The sequence below is a fragment of the Falco peregrinus genome, chromosome 14 (genome assembly GCF_023634155.1).
Source record: "Falco peregrinus isolate bFalPer1 chromosome 14, bFalPer1.pri, whole genome shotgun sequence".
NCBI lineage: Eukaryota > Metazoa > Chordata > Aves > Falconiformes > Falconidae > Falco > Falco peregrinus.
This window is the reverse complement of record NC_073734.1, coordinates 13,856,431-13,876,416: the sequence shown is the minus strand read 5'-3', so window position 1 is coordinate 13,876,416 and position 19,986 is coordinate 13,856,431. Positions and strand designations below refer to the sequence as shown.

At 38.2% G+C, this 19,986-nt stretch overlaps 1 protein-coding gene across 1 annotated transcript in view; it reads right to left on the bottom strand.

Moving 5' to 3' along the window:
* Window positions 1-19,986, bottom strand: part of PEPD (peptidase D) — a 141,342-nt gene that overhangs the window by 90,463 nt on the left and 30,893 nt on the right. Inside the window, exons 7-9 of the mRNA XM_055818519.1 lie at window positions 17,553-17,597; window positions 10,601-10,676; window positions 9,128-9,174 (exon numbers count right to left, since the gene is read on the bottom strand). Coding sequence (XP_055674494.1) covers window positions 9,128-9,174; window positions 10,601-10,676; window positions 17,553-17,597 — 168 coding nt within the window. The remainder of the gene's footprint in view (window positions 1-9,127; window positions 9,175-10,600; window positions 10,677-17,552; window positions 17,598-19,986) is intronic.

Below are 19,986 nucleotides of genomic sequence, written 5' to 3'. Positions count from 1 at the left end.
CATTCAGGAACCCTTTAAAGTAACAGAGACCTCCTTGCCTCACCAGTCCCAAATAACCAACAAGTTCACCTGACAAATTCTAGATCCCCTAGGAAGGTCTGATGGACAAAAGACTCTTTGATCTGCAACAACAACAACAGAACCAGAGTTGGCCAGACCTTCCTCAGTTAAATGGCTTATTGTCACACAAGACCAACTTCCTTGTCACAAACACAGAATTTCTGATGAAAACCAGGTGACTCCTCAACACCAGTATCTCTGAAGTCTCCCCAAATTTTACAGGATTGGGAAGCCAACTCTTGAATGCTGTTGCCATTTCCAACCCAAACACCACATTAGTCACAGACATGTTGTTGTTCTCCTCCTTCAAACAGACAATAATAAATAAAAAAAAAAATATCATCCTGGAGAGCTGACCCTATCTAATGCATTACACCCAGTGTCAAACCTTCCATTACAGAGCAAATCTAGAGATTAGACAGGCAAAAGGCTACTAATGAATCACATCTAACAACCTAAACTTCACACAACCCTAACAATTACAACTTACATGGATACTTTGCACTCAAACAACTTCACACAATTTACACAAATCACCTGCTAACCAGACTTAAGAACGCCTGCCCACCTCTGCCATTTGGTGCTGACCAAGAGGACATAGCAGGTTCATTCTGAAATAAGAGCAAGCAGAAATCCAGTCTAATATTCCTGAAAGAGACGACATTTTACAGGAGGATTGTACCAAATGAGAAGTGATGGTAACTGTACCTTACACTAACGGATTAACTTGTGGAGTCTTCAAATATTACTTAGCTCATTGGTTCTTTTAAATATACAGTTTTCAGTAGATGAATCAGAAGACACAAAGTCAGCTGTCAGCAAAGCTCTTCGTATCCCTCACTTCCCAAGACCGCCTCAAGGCTCAATTTGCTTTTAGCAGAAACATCACCTATACTGTCTAATACCATTCAGGTTCCTCCCCAATTCTATCTTTCCCTTAAGAGTTCATTTTCCATCACTTCTGCCTGGCAATTCAACTTTATTCTGCCCTGCTGTATGACTCAACCTTAGTTACACATGCCGTCTTCAGTGCTGCTAGGACAGCAGAAAGGCAGCAGCTAGGCATGAAGACTTCAGCGCTAAGCAAACTCCAGTACTCTTGCATCTCTCACTACAGGCAACCACCCGCAGCTTTTCCCTTTGCTGCCTTCATTGACTTCCCATACATAGATTTTTTAAAATTAGTGTTTGTAATCTCAGACCTTAACAAGCATCAAGTGACCTAGGCCTTCCAACTCTGAAGAAGACTTAACACCCCATAACCAAGACCTGGGTCAAAAAAAGTACAACACTTGAGAGCAACACAACATTCTGCAAATCAGACCAAGCTCATCTGCACACAGAACCAAACTAAAAATGACTATCACATATCATCCTGTAATTATAATCCTGACCTTGGTTTTTTTCAATACTGCTGATAACGGGTATGCTAAAAAAACTACCATCTGTCAAAACAGTACACAGTTCTGTAAAGTTCTTCCTCTAGAAGGATGGTGCAACAACAGAAAACCAAACAAAAACCAAACATACAAAAAAAGAACCATCAGGATAGAAGTTAGAAACGCTGCTTAATAAGCTGGAAGGCGGCACTTGCACGCTATGGTGATGAGGTTGCTCTAAGAAGCAATCTGGAAGAGTTTTGCAGAGGGCATGCCAGCAGCAAGGAAGTGAATCTGCTCATTTTCTTTTCATCTGTGTGAAATGGTTTTGATTTTCAGAAGGTCAGTGGGTGACACAATGTTATTAATGGACATTCTTGGTATTCTACCCATTTCCTCCAAGTTGGGCTTCTAGTCTCTGAGCATGATCACGTAGCAATTCTGGTTATCAAAAGATGAGGGCCAACAAACACAAAATTCTGATCTCTCTGCTTTGACAATAATTAGCAAAAATTATTAAGCTAAAGCTCACAATGCAGACAAAGTCTCACATATGGTAGAATCTTTATTTTGTCTGAACAAGCATGAACAAAATTCACAGCAAATAATGATCAGTTCAGCCTGCTTTTGAGTTCCATTTCATATATCTCCAATCTTAGCTTGTCATTAGTAATGCTAATTAGTTCACTATCTCAATGCCACACTAGATTCAGTAAAAACCGAGATCATTGCTAATTTGAGAAGAAAGCTTGCTCTTTCCTTAATATAAATAATAGTGACTACACCCATAGAAATTAATACTGCTTGTAATTTTCAGATTCAAAATTTAAATAAAAATTGCAACTACCTTTTGATTTCCTAAGAGGGTAATTATTATGAATTATCACACTACTAACTATATTAACAACCCTGTAAGGACATACAACGACACTGCACTTGGGTTATATCTGCTATACAAGCAAGCCAAGTTCTGTATGCATGCACGTTGCACACACACTTTCACAGCTCTCTCAAGGGAACTATTTTCTAGTGCAAGCATGGTAACCAGTATCTGTGGGCTGACAGCGGGTTCTATTTTAAAGCTCTCGCACAGTGGATTCCACAATTTTTTGTAGAAGATAAAACCCAATTATGTGGAACTTCAATCACAAGTCACAAAAGAGACCTGTGCAATTAAACAGCACTCTTCTACACAATGAGCTAATTAAAGTGACATCCAGGAGGCGAACCAAGCTGTCCTCTACTGAAAAAGAGAACATACGAGCTTGCCACAGGACCTCCAGCAAAGAGAAAATGCTGAAAGTTTACTGGGAATATACTGGGATGGCTCTGCTCCCTCCCAGCAGTTAATGGAGTCCACCACCAACCGCAATGACCAAACAGACCAGCAGTTCACGCAAATTTGGTCTCAGAGGTTCCAGTGCCCCCACGCTCCCCTCTCCAGCAGGTTTCTGCCCCCCAGCATTTCTCCTCTCAGCTGGGGAGAGCAGGGTGACTGGAAACAGGTACTTGTGTGCTAGGGCTGGGGCAGCTGGAACCTCTCGAAGTGGATTTACCACAGAGAAGCACTTCTAGAGCAGATGAGCTGCTGAAACAGGAGGTGTCCATGTTCAGGAGGTAATCCTCACCCCCACTTCTGCTGAGCCGAGTCGTGTACATATACATTTATGCCTCTGTGTCACAAAAGAGGAATAATGCTCAGGGGTTTTATAAACCAATTTTTAAATTCAGGTTTATTTTAAGACTATTTACAACCTTAATTCAGCTGGGTTTGGAAATCAGCAGAGACAACCTAATTTAAAACATCAAAGGACCAGCTGTACCTAGGCTGCAGGAAGCGTCTCTCTGAATCCAGTTGCTCTTCCCAGCACAGACATTACATCTGACTTCCCTCTGGGCACTGGACACCTGAGAGCTGCTCAGCCTAAACAATTAGCAGCTACCCAACATGCTGTCAGAACCGCGCTAAGCTGCCTACCTGGCCCTGGATTGCTATAGGTCATTTTGTACCACTGTTTTTAGGAAGTTCTGGGTGACCCCAAGCTGCTGTCTGCCACCAGCTGCTCCACCGGCACCGGTACAAAACCACTCACAAAGCCCCACCAGCTTCCCCACCAGCCCCAATACGATCCCTATTGAACAGAAGCTCCTGGGCTGCTGTGCAGTGCAGGCATTGTGCTAAAAACAAATTGCCGATTCATTTCTTCCTTTGACCATTCTACTGGAACTAGATATAAAGCAAATAATTAATACTGGGTACAGGATTGTTTTAGTACCAAAACATCGCCCACACAGCAGGCAGACACGTACACCACTCCTACCACACAGGTGTGCAGAAACAAAGGAAAAACAAGTGGATTTATTTATTTATTTTGTGGAGAAAGCCTACCTTCCTCCTCACTTTCAGATGTTTTTCATGTATTTTAAAGTTTTAAATCCAGCCTTTTAACAGCAGTGACCTACATTTAAAAACCTATCACCTCTAATTGTGAGGCAACTTTGGGAAACAAGGCAGTCAAGCCATTTTCAGGCTACGCAATGCTAACAACTGATTAAAAAAAAATCAAAGGAAAAGAAAATCACATTTCAGTAACTGAGCAGATTGACATGCTGCTTGAGATTAATGGAGTGCTGGTCTTGTGTTTAATAAAAATAAATACTGTACACAAATACCAGTGAGGGTCATGGCACAATTCAACACCATTCCATGTCAAAAAGCAACGGTGAAGAGTTCACCAGTGTATTTTTGTCAGCTGCAACGGGCATTGCAGCTTGTTTAGTATCCACACACACTTACTTACAGAGGCTATGCTCAAGCTGAAATTCTAAATACAAAAACTGGATCATAAAAAAAATAGCAATATTTTTAAAGATTTTTAAGCAAATAGCTGCAATAGTCAGCAACTTTCTCAAGAACATTCAAAGAGCAAAATCTATCACGAAATGGGAAGTGGCAAATCCTGATTAGCTAAAATAATCAGCATTTCACTAAAAGGAAAGACCCAAATGAAAATAAAATTATTCTGGCTATTTTCTCTTTTCTAGTGAAATAACATGGATGTTTTATTTTCAGTTTGTTCCACTGGAGCAGAGGAAAGAGATAAATGAAAGATGAGAGCCATAATCCATGAGAGCACTCTCAGACTTCCACAGATAGTGAAATTTAACATTGACAGGTATGACAGCAACTCAACTCAAACTCTTAAGCTCTGCTTTGGACTCAGCGACAGCACTAAAAAGAATAGGGATAAAGAACTCCTATCAGCCTCAGCTAGTAAGAGAGGCAAGGTGTAAAAATAGCCTGCAAGCATTGTAAACCAAGAAGGGAAAACCTCTGCAACTGCCTTCTTGCCATTTTATTCTTTAAATTGTTGTTGTTACAGCAGAATTTTAACTACAAAATCCCCACAATTATTTGTATGGTTGTACTGACCTAAAAGATACACTGCACTACATACAGAGGGGGCATCTGTACAGCTGTGCAACAAGCTCCTGATCTGGTTGGCACATACTCTAAATAAACTCCCAACTCCAACTTCCCCTCCTATAACCGCAGCTGGAGAGCCAGTGTCACACCCAGGAACATCTCCAGCTGACCGGTGGTAACCCGCTAATGAGAGATCACACGGAACTTACATTGCCCTCCATCACTTATACCAGCCTTTGCACTGAAACATTTAAAAGTCACAAGAAGGAGATGCAGGCAAACCTTACAGAGAGGAAAGCAGACAGGCAGAGATGAAGTGGTTTCCCCTAGCAAGCTGATCAGAAAACCCAGGAGTGCCTAAGCAGTGCCAAGAGCTATGCGATTGTGCACCCACTGAGCAGATACGGTCAGATTCTTCTTTGCTGCTTTTACTGATCAAAACAACATGCAAAGTACTGCTACCCACCTCTGACACCACACATCACCCTACCTGCCCTTTACACTACTTAACTGCTTCCTTGTTTCAAAAGAGCCCACTCTATGGGGCCAGGATCCAAGTTTTTGGATCCTAGGTACTGGAATCATAGTTATTTGCACAGTAACACTAAGATGCTCCTGTGTTCAGCAGCTGCAGAGGGCTCAGAGATAGTCAAATAATCTAGGGACAAGGGAATGAGCACTTAGGCCTGGCTTACTGCTGCCCAGCCTCATCAAGACAATGACAACAACATTATCATTTAATGAACTCTGGACTGTGCATGCGCTCCTATCATAGGGCCTTCACTGCTATTAAGAACAGGATAAAACCCCACAAAAACATGCAATGCACACAATAGCTACACATCCAATACTCTATGTAGAATGTTACTCCTCTGTTGCTGTAGTATGCACTTCCACGTCATTCCCCAATCAAATCAACAATTACAAGTAGCCACCCTGACCTTAAAATTGCTCTCTTCATGAAGAAGGGAACAAATGAGAAAATGCACGAAAGACTCACAACTTTGGTATGTACTAGGCAATACTCTAGAAACTGATAAACAATGCTCTAGTGAAGGTATCTCCAGTGCCTTGAGCATCCTGAAATAGATGACTGTAGGTCCTAATTAGTACTTTCAGTGTATATGCATGTATATACATCTATATTTGAGTCTAAATAGACTCAAAATATTTTTTTTATATATACACACTTAAACCAACTTAGCTGAAATCAGGTTTTCTTAAACATACTTCTCCAGCTGCAGTGATTTTTTTATCATTTTTCTGTATTTTAACAATATATTTGCTACAGAGCGGTTTCATAATTAAAAGCCTTTAATTAAAAGAAGATTAATTAAACATGAGATAGGCACAAATACTAAACAAACTGCTTCAGAGAAAATTCAGAATCTGACCTACCAAAATAACTTTATATGCAATTACACATGCTGTGAATTACTGTTTGTAGATAATTGCCTTGGCTGTCTCCTTAAAGTCAACCGACCACATATTGAAGTTAAATAACATCAAACCAAAAAAAGAAGTCAGCGCTGACTGGACTTGCAGTTAAATGCATTCGATTTTTATATATCTCAGCATTAATGCATTACTGTTTCAAATTCATTTACCAGTAGACCTTAATCATAAAGAATACTTCCAGCACATTTCTGAAGCTAGCTTTTCAACCCCCAAAAGAAAAGATACTACCTTATCTAGAGAGTTCTCCATAACTTAATTTCTTTCAAATTACTTCTCAGAGAATAATTCCAATACTATAAATATAACTAGCTTTATATTTTGTTGTCTCTTAGATATATGTCCTTGAATATTTTACCATGATCTTGCTGTATGATACAGTAGAAGTGAAATGACTCATTTTTTTGTAGGAAGACTGCTTAACCGAACGAACAAAGAAAAGGCAACACTTAGGTCCTACATGTAGTAATGGAAAATTTTAATTGCTTTTGGGATCTTTGACACTATTCTTCCCAGAAGACAGGGTCGGACCACCTTTGTACCCAAACCCACATATATTATACGCCACAATGTCAAAGAATGAAGCAATATAAAAGGGGCTTATTGGCCACATTTCAAGAGATATTTATATTAATTTCAAAAATTCACAATTTCATAGCCATCAATAGGAACTGCAAAAGCACCTGGGGAAGAGGGTCACAAATTCAGAAAGCTTTCACAAAGGAAGTGGAAGCTCTAGAAACATCAGAAAATTAAAAACTTCATTAACTTCTAATTGATCTCTTAAATACAAATGTGAATACTTTTGATAATTCTATACAGACTAAGAATTTTGGTTCTCTGCATCCTTAGATTTCACAGGTACCAAAGCTGCCTAATGCAAGCTATCTAGCATGTTGACCAGGAAAAAATAATAAAAGAAATATTTCATTGGAATAGAAGAGTTTTTAAAATTGTCTATTTTGGGATGTTACCTATTTTTAGATCTTTGAAAGTTCCCTCCTTAGACTACGTTAATGGTTTTATCTGCATACAGAGTAGAGACTTCCTAGACTGTTTCCTAACTTCATTTATAAACATTTCGACTATGTATTTCTTGCCAAGAAGGTATGGAAATGACAGGTTTACATTTTTGAGACCCTTTCCCCTTAAGCAATAAGGGAACAGAAACCGGGGCAGGGATGCATTCTACCAGCAACAGAAACAGAAGCTTTAATTACAGTCTCCAAGGCAGACACTACAGAGGTAGTCTGCCAAGACCTCTTTCATTAGTGAAATAACCTCAAACTCTTTCAAGAAGTATAATCTACCAAGACATATGGAAGAACAGAAGGCAATTTTAAATAGGTTTAATAGTAAGTTGCCTAATTTATTTATTTTTTCAACTGAACACCACAAAAACTTTTAAAAATGTTGATGTGTATGGAAGAAGCTAGCTAGAGAAGAATGAAAGTTTTAGAGTGAAAATGCAATATACCTCACAGATTTTACAGAAGAGTGCATATGTATGCATTTGTTGCATGACATTTAAACCAAACCGCCAGGGTCGTGACATTTAAAAGCACTTGAGAACAAACTCTGCTCTACGGAAATTTTTGATTACTATTGACTTTGAGCCAAAATTTCACTATCAGCATGTACAGCATGAGCAATGAGTAAAATAAACACAAACACAGGGTTCATTAATAAAGTTAATGGGGGGAATGTACACGTCGTCGTCCCGTTGTCCCGTCCCCCCCTCCCCCCCCCCGTTACCTAGTGGCATATGTAATTTGAAGCACAATAGCTGCAATCTGAAGCATCATCAAATTATAGGCATGAGTCTATAGCAACTGTAGAAATCTAAACTGCTTAAATGTAACATTAGTCTTCCCATATTGCATATGTTCTAAGGCCATTATTTGTTTCTGGAGCCCCCTTGAAATCCTGATGACAAATACTGAGGTCACTTTATTTTCCCTTCACTGGGCACCAAATTAGCCTGCTTACTAATGTTTGAGAAATTACTGTCAGGAAACAAGAGTAACTGAGATATGACTGCTATTTTCTATTTCTTCATTATGCAAATATTTTGAAAATTGAAAATACTGTATGTGAGCTAAAAATAAATGGACTTGGTGATCAAAACCATGCTTTGTAAGATAAGCTGCTTGATGATCTAATGTAAATATTGATTTAAAAGAGGCAGCAATGTTTTCCTTGTATCTAGACACATCACTGCAGTATCAGTTAGGAGCAGCTAATCCTTCCTTTATATGGCTGAACAGTATTTTTCCTCAACGTAAGAGATATATGCTGTATTCTTCCTGACTTCTTAACTACTGTAGTAACATCTATTATATTTGTGAGATGAGCTCCATATACAGGCCGAGTACAGGTAATGCTGACTTGTAATTGCCAGCAAAACGTAATTGAACACAGCCTTTTATACGGTTCTTAAACATTCACACATGCGGTTTTCTAAGTATAAGGGCAATGTTTACCCATAAACATCGTTCTATTGAATGGCTTCAAACACTAAAAGCAGCTACTTCGTAAAGCTTCTGTTAAATTACTAAAACTCCAGGAACAGAATTATGCTATACTAAACCATCACCAAAAAATAATCAACCATCATCTAACACAGGTTTGAAACTGATGAAGTACCACCTCAAAATAATAAAATAATGCTTACAACAGCCTTCAAACAGCAGTGAGCTCTCAGTCTCAACTGAATCAATACCACTGCTTTGCCTCAACTATTGCTTCTACCCCCACTACACAGAGACTTTCTATTTTTTATTACAATCATTGAAAGAACTCTTACCTCTCCATCTCGTATTCTTTCATACCTGCTTTTACTGCCTTCATTACCTGTAAGATACATATTAACATGGGACATTCATAGCAGGAGGGAATCTCATATTTATAAATTTATGCCTTATGACTGAGTATCTCCAGAGGAACCTATATTACAAAAATATCATCTGTACTTCATTTAAATTTACATCCATAGATGCATTTTAAAACTACATTAGAAATCAAACTCATTTTAGTCTTTATAAATGCCTGCAGTTTCCAGCAATAAAGCAAGTTTAATTGCCAAACTACGATATCCTAATGAAGTCCAGCTCATCAAAATACCAATGCTTAATTCTGAAAGCTCTGGTGAACTTGGCAGCAAGACTCTTTGTTTTACTTTTACGAAACACCAGCAAAACAAAACTGCGAACTGGAATATACTACAGCAGGAGATTCTCTTTTATACTTTGCAATCTGAATCAACAGGAAACTACTAGAGTTAACACTGTTTTACAACCTGTAAGTCTGATATTTGTTCGCAGATTTGCTAAGAATGTGAACCAGCTTTATTCCTTTGCTTAAAGTTCTAGGCAGCTGCTCTACAGAAGAAATTCTCTCAGAAGTGATAACATTATTCAAGGATGATGAAGGACCAAGGAGAATATGTGTATATGACTATCTCTAGACTTTGCAATTTTACAATATTCACTTTAAAATATTTTTATGCTTCACAGTTCAGAAATCTGATGAGCAGGAGCAAAGACAACAGTTCAGTCAGTAACCTCATCAGCTACTTTTACCTAAGCTCCCTCTGGTCATCACTCAGAACTGATGGCATCTCTGCATCACTATATGGAGCACAGGATTGACACCCAAGTTGATTTTGTCATCAGTACCAGTAGAGGAACACGACTCCACTGGTACAGTGCTAGGTCTAACCTGAGCAGCCTTGCCGAGAGCCAGGATTTGTCTTCACCATACTGCTATATCAACCAAGTAACATCATGAAGCATTGTACTGGGTGACATACCCATCTCTGAGGAGCAACCTAAGGAATACTTGTACTACCCTACACTGTGCAAGGAAATACTCCTTCAGTTTGTAAGAATCTGGAGAGAGCAACCTGCTAGTTAAACTCTTCAGAGCTGCACACGCTGACATGAGCCAGAAGAGTGATATCTTGGTCTCTTTCTTCTCCATCACTATACAGGTATTTGTGCATACAGGACAAATAAGATTGCAGGCAGGTCACCTTCTGCTGAGGCTCCAGCTCTTACCCAAAACCACACTTCATTTCTCACACATCACAAATGCACCAGTGAGTTCAAGGACAATGCAAGGTATATTACTGGGCTGTAATAGGAGCGATATTATCCTCCCATTTCTATCCAGCCTTTCCATTATTTTATTACTAAGCAATTCAGGGTTGCTGGGAACATTTTCCGAGTACCACTGCTACACTAAGAGCAAAAATTATTAACAGTAAAGGTTCCATTACCTCTTTATGAGCTTCACTGGAGATTTTATTGGTGTAGCGCAGAACTTCCAACTCCATGTCTGTCTTAATCACACGACTTAAAGAAAAGTAGAACAGATATCAGATTAGGTTGCAACTTCACAGCTTAAGAACATGAAATAAAAGAGCCTGAAAATAACATGCATCACCTATGGTAAAATTAGATAAGTACACCTCAAGAGCAAAGAGCTATTGCAGTATTCGTGACAGTAAAGTTTTGTTGGCATTGATTCAGCATTAGCAAAACAATCATATAAAGGAAAGTCACAAGCATTTCAAATACCTGCCTGCATTATATTAATACTAATAAACAAGTGGTCCAACCAACATTTTTTCAACTCATTCTACAATACATTAGGAACAAAAGCAATGTATTTCTGCATTTGTCATGGCTCAAACACTACTTCAAACCGAACATTTCTACAAGCACACATGATCTACTTTTTAAATACAATTTGAAACTAGTTTACATAATGAAATCCCCAGAGCTCCAGAATTTCTATTCAGCACAATCGCAACTCCCACCTATGTGCAATACCTCACAAGGCAGGGAGGAGGGGGCTGTGAAGAAAAGATATTTCTGTTTGGTTTTAAAAAACCCCAAACATGAAACTGAGAAACCACAGCAGCAGTAATTACAGCCATGATGTCCATTCTCTTTCACATGCCTCTGCAGGAAAAAAAAACAAAACAAACAACCCCCTCCCAAAAACGTCCTGTTCTTCATGCTTTATGAGATACTGAATTTGTGTCTATTCATGAGCTCTGATGCTCTGTTCTGAACACATCTAAAAAAATTACCATTAAACTCTTACTTACACTACTTTCTACCACGTATTTCAAATAAAAGCAGCTATTTAGTGTAGCGTGAATAGGGAAGCAGAGGTAGTTCCAATACCTTCTATTAAAAATCACCTACTCTTTCCACAGCTACACCTACTGATTTCATAATATTTCTCATGCCTATCTCAAAGGCAGCCATGAAGTACATACTGCTTATAAAACCCAAAACTACATCTATAGAATTGCTTGAAAGTATTTAAATTTTATTTTCCAGCTCCACTTCAGAGCTTGCAGCAGTTACCAAGTACCATAACTGTTTTATATTTTGAAACTGCCACCAAAACACCCCCTTTTTTATTATAACATGCTCCTACTCATACTGCTGTAGAAAACTATTTACTGTATTTGTGCTCCTGTAGTTTGTTTCAATGAGTCCAGAAACAGGTTTCTCAGCCATCAGTGCCTCTGATGTGTGATAAGAGCATTTCCCACAGACAGTGATTGCATCGCTATGCAGCACAGCCACCCCCCTTCAAATATAACTTTTCTGGCAAGAGTAAACAAAATGCTGCCATCAACCAAAATGCTCTTACAACAAAAACACAGTAGAGGGGAATGGATTGACATTCTTAGTCAACTGGAATACAACACAAAATAATCATTATGCACACCGAGAATGAGAAGTAGAAGGTTTTAAAATGCACAGAGGTGAAAAAATTACACTGGGATGATAACAATCTGCTCAACGTGGGTGAGGAAACAAACTTCTGCTTCTGCCTTTCATGCAAGACATAAAGAACAGTAACTCAAATATATTCATGTCAAAATGAGGTAGCAAAGGCTTACAGACTTTTTTTTTTTTAATCCTGTTCTTCGGAAGACTGCATGTACTAGCAGGATAATTTAATACTTGTTTGATGTGCCTTTATATTACTTTCAATATACAGTACATATCCCTGATCTACAAGTGCCTGAAAATTATGTTGCTTCATAATTCAGTTGTCTAATCTCTTTATTGGGATCTGCTTAGTAATACAAGTTAGTAACTGTTCAACAGCAAATGTAAACAGTATTAGAACCCATTTTCCTTGACCAGGTCATAAAGCTTCAGGGTCAAGGTATTTATTTTAGATCATAACTTCTCAGGTATCTTTTTGCATAGACAAATTCACGCTAAGCCTCAGACAGACTTTTTAATGCAATGCATCACCTTCATTTACACAAGGTCAAGCACTGAAACATTTTACAAGAAACGTTTAGTCATTGAGACCAACAAAAACCATTACCCAGCCTTTAGTAGGGAAGAGGGAAGAATGCACAGTCATGCAGGGAACACTATGAACTTCACCCTCCACTAGATACTGAAAAGAAAAAGTCACTGGGCTCCCATGTTGCCTGCAGTAGCACTGTTGATGGAATTCCCACCAGCATACTGGGTAGCAGAAAGGCAAGTATTTCACCACCTTCTCAGTGCTTTGATGGCAACATTCTCAAGCCAGGTTTAAAGCACTGTTAGCACGTAGGGCAATCTCGCAGGTGATAAGTGCTCCACAGTTTTCATGATGTTTTCCCCCCAGTTCCAAGATAAAGTTTGGAAGGAAGTCCCACCTTTGTCATGATTGTGAACGTCAATGTTCTATTAAAAACAGCTCTTGTACCAGTTACACGCTCTGCACACATGCATTAATATTTTAATGGGAATAAGTAATTTCCAGGCTCTGGCTAATGCAATTGCAAAAATGTACAGATTCAGCATGTAATGCAGCTCTCAGACTAACAGGCAAGCCACTCAATGCAATCAAGTTAAAATAGAAGCACAAGTCTCCTACTGTCAGGGTTGACCTGTAACTTTTTTTTTTTCCTTTATTTTAACAGTATAAAACCCATTTCTTCTTCCTATTCTGAGCTTTTATTTGCACTTGGCCATATGAGCAGGTGGTCTTTTCACACGTCAGTCATCTGAGAGAAGCTTTAATACAAACAAGCATCGTTTCAGTCCTGAAATTAAGTTTGGCCATTTTAAGTGGCTGGATACCAGATTTCATGCACAAGATGTTTTCCATTTATAAGTCATTGAGAGCATACAGAACCCAAGGCAGTTATGAGGCTGAAACTTGCATAACTCTACTCCATTCTCCTGAAGCAGTGCTCTCCTCAAAGATACACAAATGTCTCCTTCTCTATGCGCATTCAGCAGTCCTGATCGCACTGCCAGAAGTATTTGTTCCCAGTTGTCAGCTCAGTGTTTATCAGCTGTCTTGTTTTGTTGGTTTTAGTACATGTGTGCAACCTTAACGGCTGCTTTCTGTGACACATGTAGAAAACATCTGGCTATGTCCACTCCTCTTCGCCCTTCTGGAAACTTTACATTTACAGACCACCTAGTAAGTACAGATGCTCCCCATGTAGAAAGCCTCCACAGACCTACCTTGTCTCCACCCTTTCTGACCTTTGCTGTTACCCTTCCACATTTTATTTATAGAACTGTCTGTACCATAGCTGATACATTTATGCTCTTCTGCAAGCTTTCGCATAAAAACTTGTTAACTGAACTAGCACCAAAGGCAGTAAACACAGTAATGCACATTACACTACAATTCTGAAAGATAGTTGCATGAACATCAAACATGGGAGTTCATCTTGAAACAGTTCAAACAAGATGTTAAGAGGCTTACAACATAAATAAACCTCTGAAAATACAAAGAGCATATGCCCAGCTTTAAGACGTTAACATACTGTTAACACTTTCACCAAAGAAACAATTACAGTTTTCCATCAAAGTAATCCAAAATACAGAACATATGAAATCTTCCACACAACTATCAAATTCCATTTTCGTTGAGGTAACAGAATAATACAGTATATACAGGCACAAAACAAGCCATGCATTCCTAAATATTTATATTCTAGCACCACCACGATTATGGTTGGTAGACACTGCTATACTAAAGTAACAAAAGGCCATATTGCTAAGTGCTAGTGTAGAAAAATTTTCTTCTGATTACTAGGGAGATAATTTGGACCAGTTTAGAGTTTGTCTTCAATTAGATGATATTTTCTTTTCAAAACAGTGAGATCAATACTTAGCATACACATCCAATATCAAATTTAAAATTTTAAATTTCAGGGTTCCCATTTAAGTGTTTAAATCTGTTTGGAAACACATTCACTCAAAGAGAAAAAGTGAAAATACACCCTCTGCAAACTACTGAAATCCAGACAAAGGTCAAATTCTTTTATGTTTTATCCTTAAGTTCCATAGCAAGTCAGAAAATGCTGAGATCTTGAAAAAGATGAGTAAGCATGGGAGGCAAGATCCTTAATCACTAATGCTTTCCCTTGTTAGTATTGAACCATTTTCTCTGTATTTTATTAGAGGACTGTATAATACTAGAGCTGCCTTTTGTAGCTCACAGTTCTCCCTGGCTGGTTCAGAAAGCTCAGCCATTTCACCTCTTGCTGGCAGTTTTGACAGCGTAGTATAGATTGGAGTTTTTCTGACAAGTATCATGTAAAGCAGTAGTTCGGAGCTCGCTGAATTTGATATGATATGGAACCATGCAAACACGTGATTCAAATGAAGCAATTTCCTACACTAGAATATAACCCGCAAAAAAATTAATCTTCCTAAAATAAAAATATTCTTAATTCTAAAAATAATATTGCTTTCCAAGGAAAGTTTCTTGGGCAATAACTTGACATTCCAAGGAAATATCTACTTTAGGAAGTTTTAATACATGTAGCCTGTCATTCACATATTGATTTCACCAGATGCTTAAATCCTAACAATGGTCTCTAACATAGTTCTGACTTAAAATGGAAAAAATGAAAGCCACCAACTCAATAAAACCTTTTAAAACACTTTGGAATGCAAATTTGAACTTCGGTTTCACTTAGAATTCCCTTTCCTTGAAAGCCAGGTGGAAGAGAAATGCATACCAAGTATCTCTCCCCCATGAGATCACAAGGAAGACAAAATCAGAATTCCAGGCTGCCACTCACAATTCACAGAAGAGACCTAAACCAGTTCCAAGTGCTGCCTTTCTGCTGTTTCAATTCTTTGTCTATCTCTGTACAACCTCAGGGCATGGACTTCATGTTTGTCCATCCCTGAGCTTCCTGATGAAGATTTAACCCTGCCTTAACCCAAACCACAGAGGAGAAAAGCTTATCAGGCAACACCTTGGTAAGGTGGATGGAACCAGAATGAAAGCTAACTTGGGAACAAGCTGGTACCCCTAATCCAAAGTCTTCTGCTGCTAAAATTATCATCTCTCTCCCTGTAGTGGTGCTGTATCTACAGATCAAAGCTTGGAAGTTAGACCAGGCCCTCTTCGGGTCCCCTTTCTTGCCCCTTGTCTTTCTCTGACATTGTCAGGTTAAAGATGCAGCTCCCTCCTCCACTCCTCAGCCTGGTAGGTCACTTGGAGAATCCCCCTCTGGCTGGTGGGCACATACATGATAATGAAGTGCCAGAGGCTAAAAGGTCCCAAAGTCTTACACAACAACAAAACCAAACCAACCAACTAGAACTCAGAAGCAGCCACCTCTGCAGGAAAATAAGATTTTATGAAGAACTTCTAACTTCACTTACCCTTTCAATTATTTTTGTAAGCAATGTAGCATCACATCAGGGGTGTCAGAACATGTGTGAACATTTCTAGACTTTTCTTATCAATAAGAAATCTGTAATTATCTTATGTCTTATCTGTAATGACAGCAGCCTGACTAAGTAGAAACTAATATTTTAAAAAATACCCAGATTTTCCTAAGCTGCTTCTTTACCTAATTGTGACAATTTCTTGGATCCAAAAAGCTCATCCCTACACATCAATTTCCAAGCTTGTATTCTGTCTACCTTACTCAGAAATTTGCACCTCAAAGGCTGCACCAGCTCTTCAATCCAGAAATCAATTTTATAACTTCTTTGTTTTGGAAAAGGAAGGGTCGAAATTCCAGGACAGAACAGGCAAGATTTATAAAATTGGTACCGTGAGTTTTGTGTGTTACAAAGCACTTAGGCTCATCAGCAGGATTTGCAAGCAATGAGTCCCAAACACCTCCAGGTCCACCCATGACTCAGTGATGCAACAATGTCTAAGCAAAGTTTCCCTGCTTCCCACTTTCCTTTTACAACATTTTTGTCATGCCAAGCAATGAAAAATGGCTGTAACAGAAATGTGACCTATTAAAAATTCTACACGTTCTGAAATCACACTATGTTCAAAAAACATCTCCACAGTTTTCAAGCGGGCAATTAGATGCAGATACTAGAAAAATGTTCTTAGCATATGACTAACAATAAAAAATAAAAACAATAATACATAGTAGCATACAATACAATAAGCTGTGACAGTGGTAGTCAGTGTACACTTTTCTGATTGTATTTTAAGGTTTTGAGCTTATCTGTCTTAACTAAGGATTTGCTTCCTTCATTTCTAGATTAATGCACTGAAAAAGCTTAGATAAAAACCTAATTCATTAACAAAAAACCGCTGTTGTTTCTTCAGTTAATTTACAAAATGGAAAACTAGAAAACTGTAGTTATGCAGCTATCCTGAGGACAAAGTCGGCAATGCTGACCAGAAGAGGAAAACTGGTAAAATGCAGCAGCTTTGCAAGCTACTAATACACTTAGTCACACTCCAATTTTGTCTATTCTAGATAGGCTACAGCAGAATTCCCCTGGAATTACAAAGTATAGTTACATGACTAATAATTCAAAGGAATTAATGCTGTTAAAATAAATCCTAGAGAAGTAATAACACCTCATTAAATATTTCCCAGTTCAGACACAGTTTTGATCTACCTTTGATTTTCATTTCTAGATATGAATTATCTTCAGTTCTTTTCCTATTCATACAGATTCACATTTATATGAATGTGCCTTAAATCCTAACACATTCTATAGAAGTGTATATCCAGACACAATGCTTTAGAAATGTTATGTAAATTCTTCACTTTTCAATGCTGTTACCTAACCCTGTTTTTACTTTTGTATGTTATTTCCACACCACAACCTGAAAACAGCTTAAAATTAAAACTCATACAGTAAAGTAGGAGGCTTCTCCTGAGAAATACCTCTGAAGCACTGGCACAAAATACAAGCATGTTCAACAGTGCCCAAAGAGAAAGATTTTATGCTACTCACCATTCTGCAATTTCAGGATGAAGAATTTTGTTGTTCACATTAAATCTACAAAAAAATGCAAAAAAATACAAATATTAAAAAACAGCCAGACACACAATAGCAGAGACTACCTATTTACTTTTTAAGTGTGTCTTCTCTGAGGATGTCAAAATTTGTGAAAGCAAATACTTTATTGGAAATTAGTACAAATCAGTATTAATCCCAGTGAGGAGAATGTGCATGCTCATCTTCACTACAGAAATATTTAATTTTGAAATCCGTAAGACTAAACCAGATAAATAATTTTAAGAATGTACAGAAGTCAGAGTAATGGTATGTCCAAGACATGTTTATTAAACTTCTGACAATGACAAAAGTTATCAATTCAGTGCTATGAGTGTGGGTTGGACCAGATCCACCACAAGATGTCCCTTCCAAATTGTTCTACAATTTTAACTTTGTTCCTCAAACACCCTTCAATGAAATTAAACACAGTGAATTGCTAATTTCATCCTTGTGTTTTATGCCTTCCCATTTTTGTGTGCACAGAACACGACGCAAACAAGCTTGCTTAGAGAACTGTGAAAAGGTAAAGAAGCTCTCCTTGTCTTTTCTAATCTACAGCAGAGGCAAAGCAAAAGCTTCTATCTCACCTTGGCCTCAACCACTTAACTATTCTTCTGTTTATTTTCTACATTAGCAACTCATGTGTTCTTGGAACTATTTTGAGGCTCTCTAAACAATAACATTACAGTGGCCAACAGAGTAAGAAGCTGAGTAATTAAGCGGAACACAAACGGGTTTTCAAGGGTTGAAGGTGTGTTTTGCTTACAATTTAAATGCCTAAGGAGCGTTCTGCATCAAAGATATTTCTGTGTGACTCAGGACTGCTGGCTCTTCAGTTAGGGCATTTAAGAGAATTACAATGCTCCAAGGCTCCCAACAGACCTTCAGAAGAATGTTATAAGGCAACAATTAATTTTCCCACATTTTTGAAGGAAAAATTAAATCTATTCCAGGTTATTAACCATTCTTTATACCTCAGAAGGGACCAACTAAAGAACAAATCCAATTAAAAAAATTATTTAGAAGTCACTTCTAATTGTACCACGGTCTTTCTGCATCCTCAGATAGCAGAAGAAAAAAAAGTATGTTTCTCTTTTGCAAAAACATATGTTTATAAACTCATAAAATCCTAACAAGGTGAAGGTTAATAGCTTTGTGTTCCTACTCCAAACCAGAAAACAACAACTTATCACAACATTCAACATGGACAAACTGTACGGTATTCAGTATTACGGGTATTAATTAGAAACCACCAGGAAAGCAACACAATTAAAAAAGCCACAAGTCACAGAACAATGCATCATTATAGAATAAAGTTGGGCACTTGGAAGCAAGATAGTCTTGTAAAACCAGAGAAAAAGGGCACTTTTTCAATTTAATCACCACCATCTCAATAACTGTTACCTACGTACACCAATGCAGAAATAATTTAACGGAAGAGCCAGTTAAACAAATTTATACAGAAGAAAACACACAAATGATATAGTAAAATCAATCTATAAAAATTCTAAAAACCCAAAAGCCTGAGCTCCCTGTTTGGCTGGAAAGCATACCAACTGACACCACCACAGAAAACCAAGACACAAGAATTAAGCTGCACCTGCAAAACAGACATGAGGACTTTCAATAATTGTCATCAGTATGTCAGACAGAAAACAGATCAATGAAGGCAAGTGTAAGGAGACACTGCAGCACTGCAGAAAGCTCCAGCACCAGCTCTATGCAAATAAGACAAGTATAAACTATGGTTATTACGAAGTAACAAAAGAAAATGAAGGGCAAGGAAGGGCAGGTACAGAAGGCAGATGACGTAACACTCTGAAAATTCAAATCTCTTCTCTCAAGAACCTGACACGCTCACTTTAACCACAAGCACAAATGGATGGAACCAAAAGCAAATCAAACCAGCCAAACATGAAACCCACAATAGAAGAATGTCTCTCATCTGAGCATTTAAAAAAAAAAAAAAAAGGGGGGGGGGGGGGAGGGTGAGACATGTGGGTTTGTACTCCAGCATAGTTTTATAATAGCTCAAATAATGCTCCTTAAGAAAAGCAATTTGAGCCAAAAGATGTACTTTCTGATACAATGTGAAGTATAAAACAAGATCTTAGACCTCCAGCACACAGCATCAATTCAGATTTGGAAGAGATTCTGATCTATTTCATGTAGGTTTTTCAAGGAAGCCAATGATTAAGGATTGAACGGTCTCAACTCCACTTAGTTTGCGATAGCTGTGGGTCCTGCGCGAGTGGCTGCAGGGCCACCTGTTTACAACTGCTAGACTTCTAAAGCTGATGACTCACTTTAGTTACCAACAAGGCAGCTAAACAAACCACATCCATAAGGTCAGTGGTTAAATAAAAAGCTCAATGGGAAGGGCTTGTCC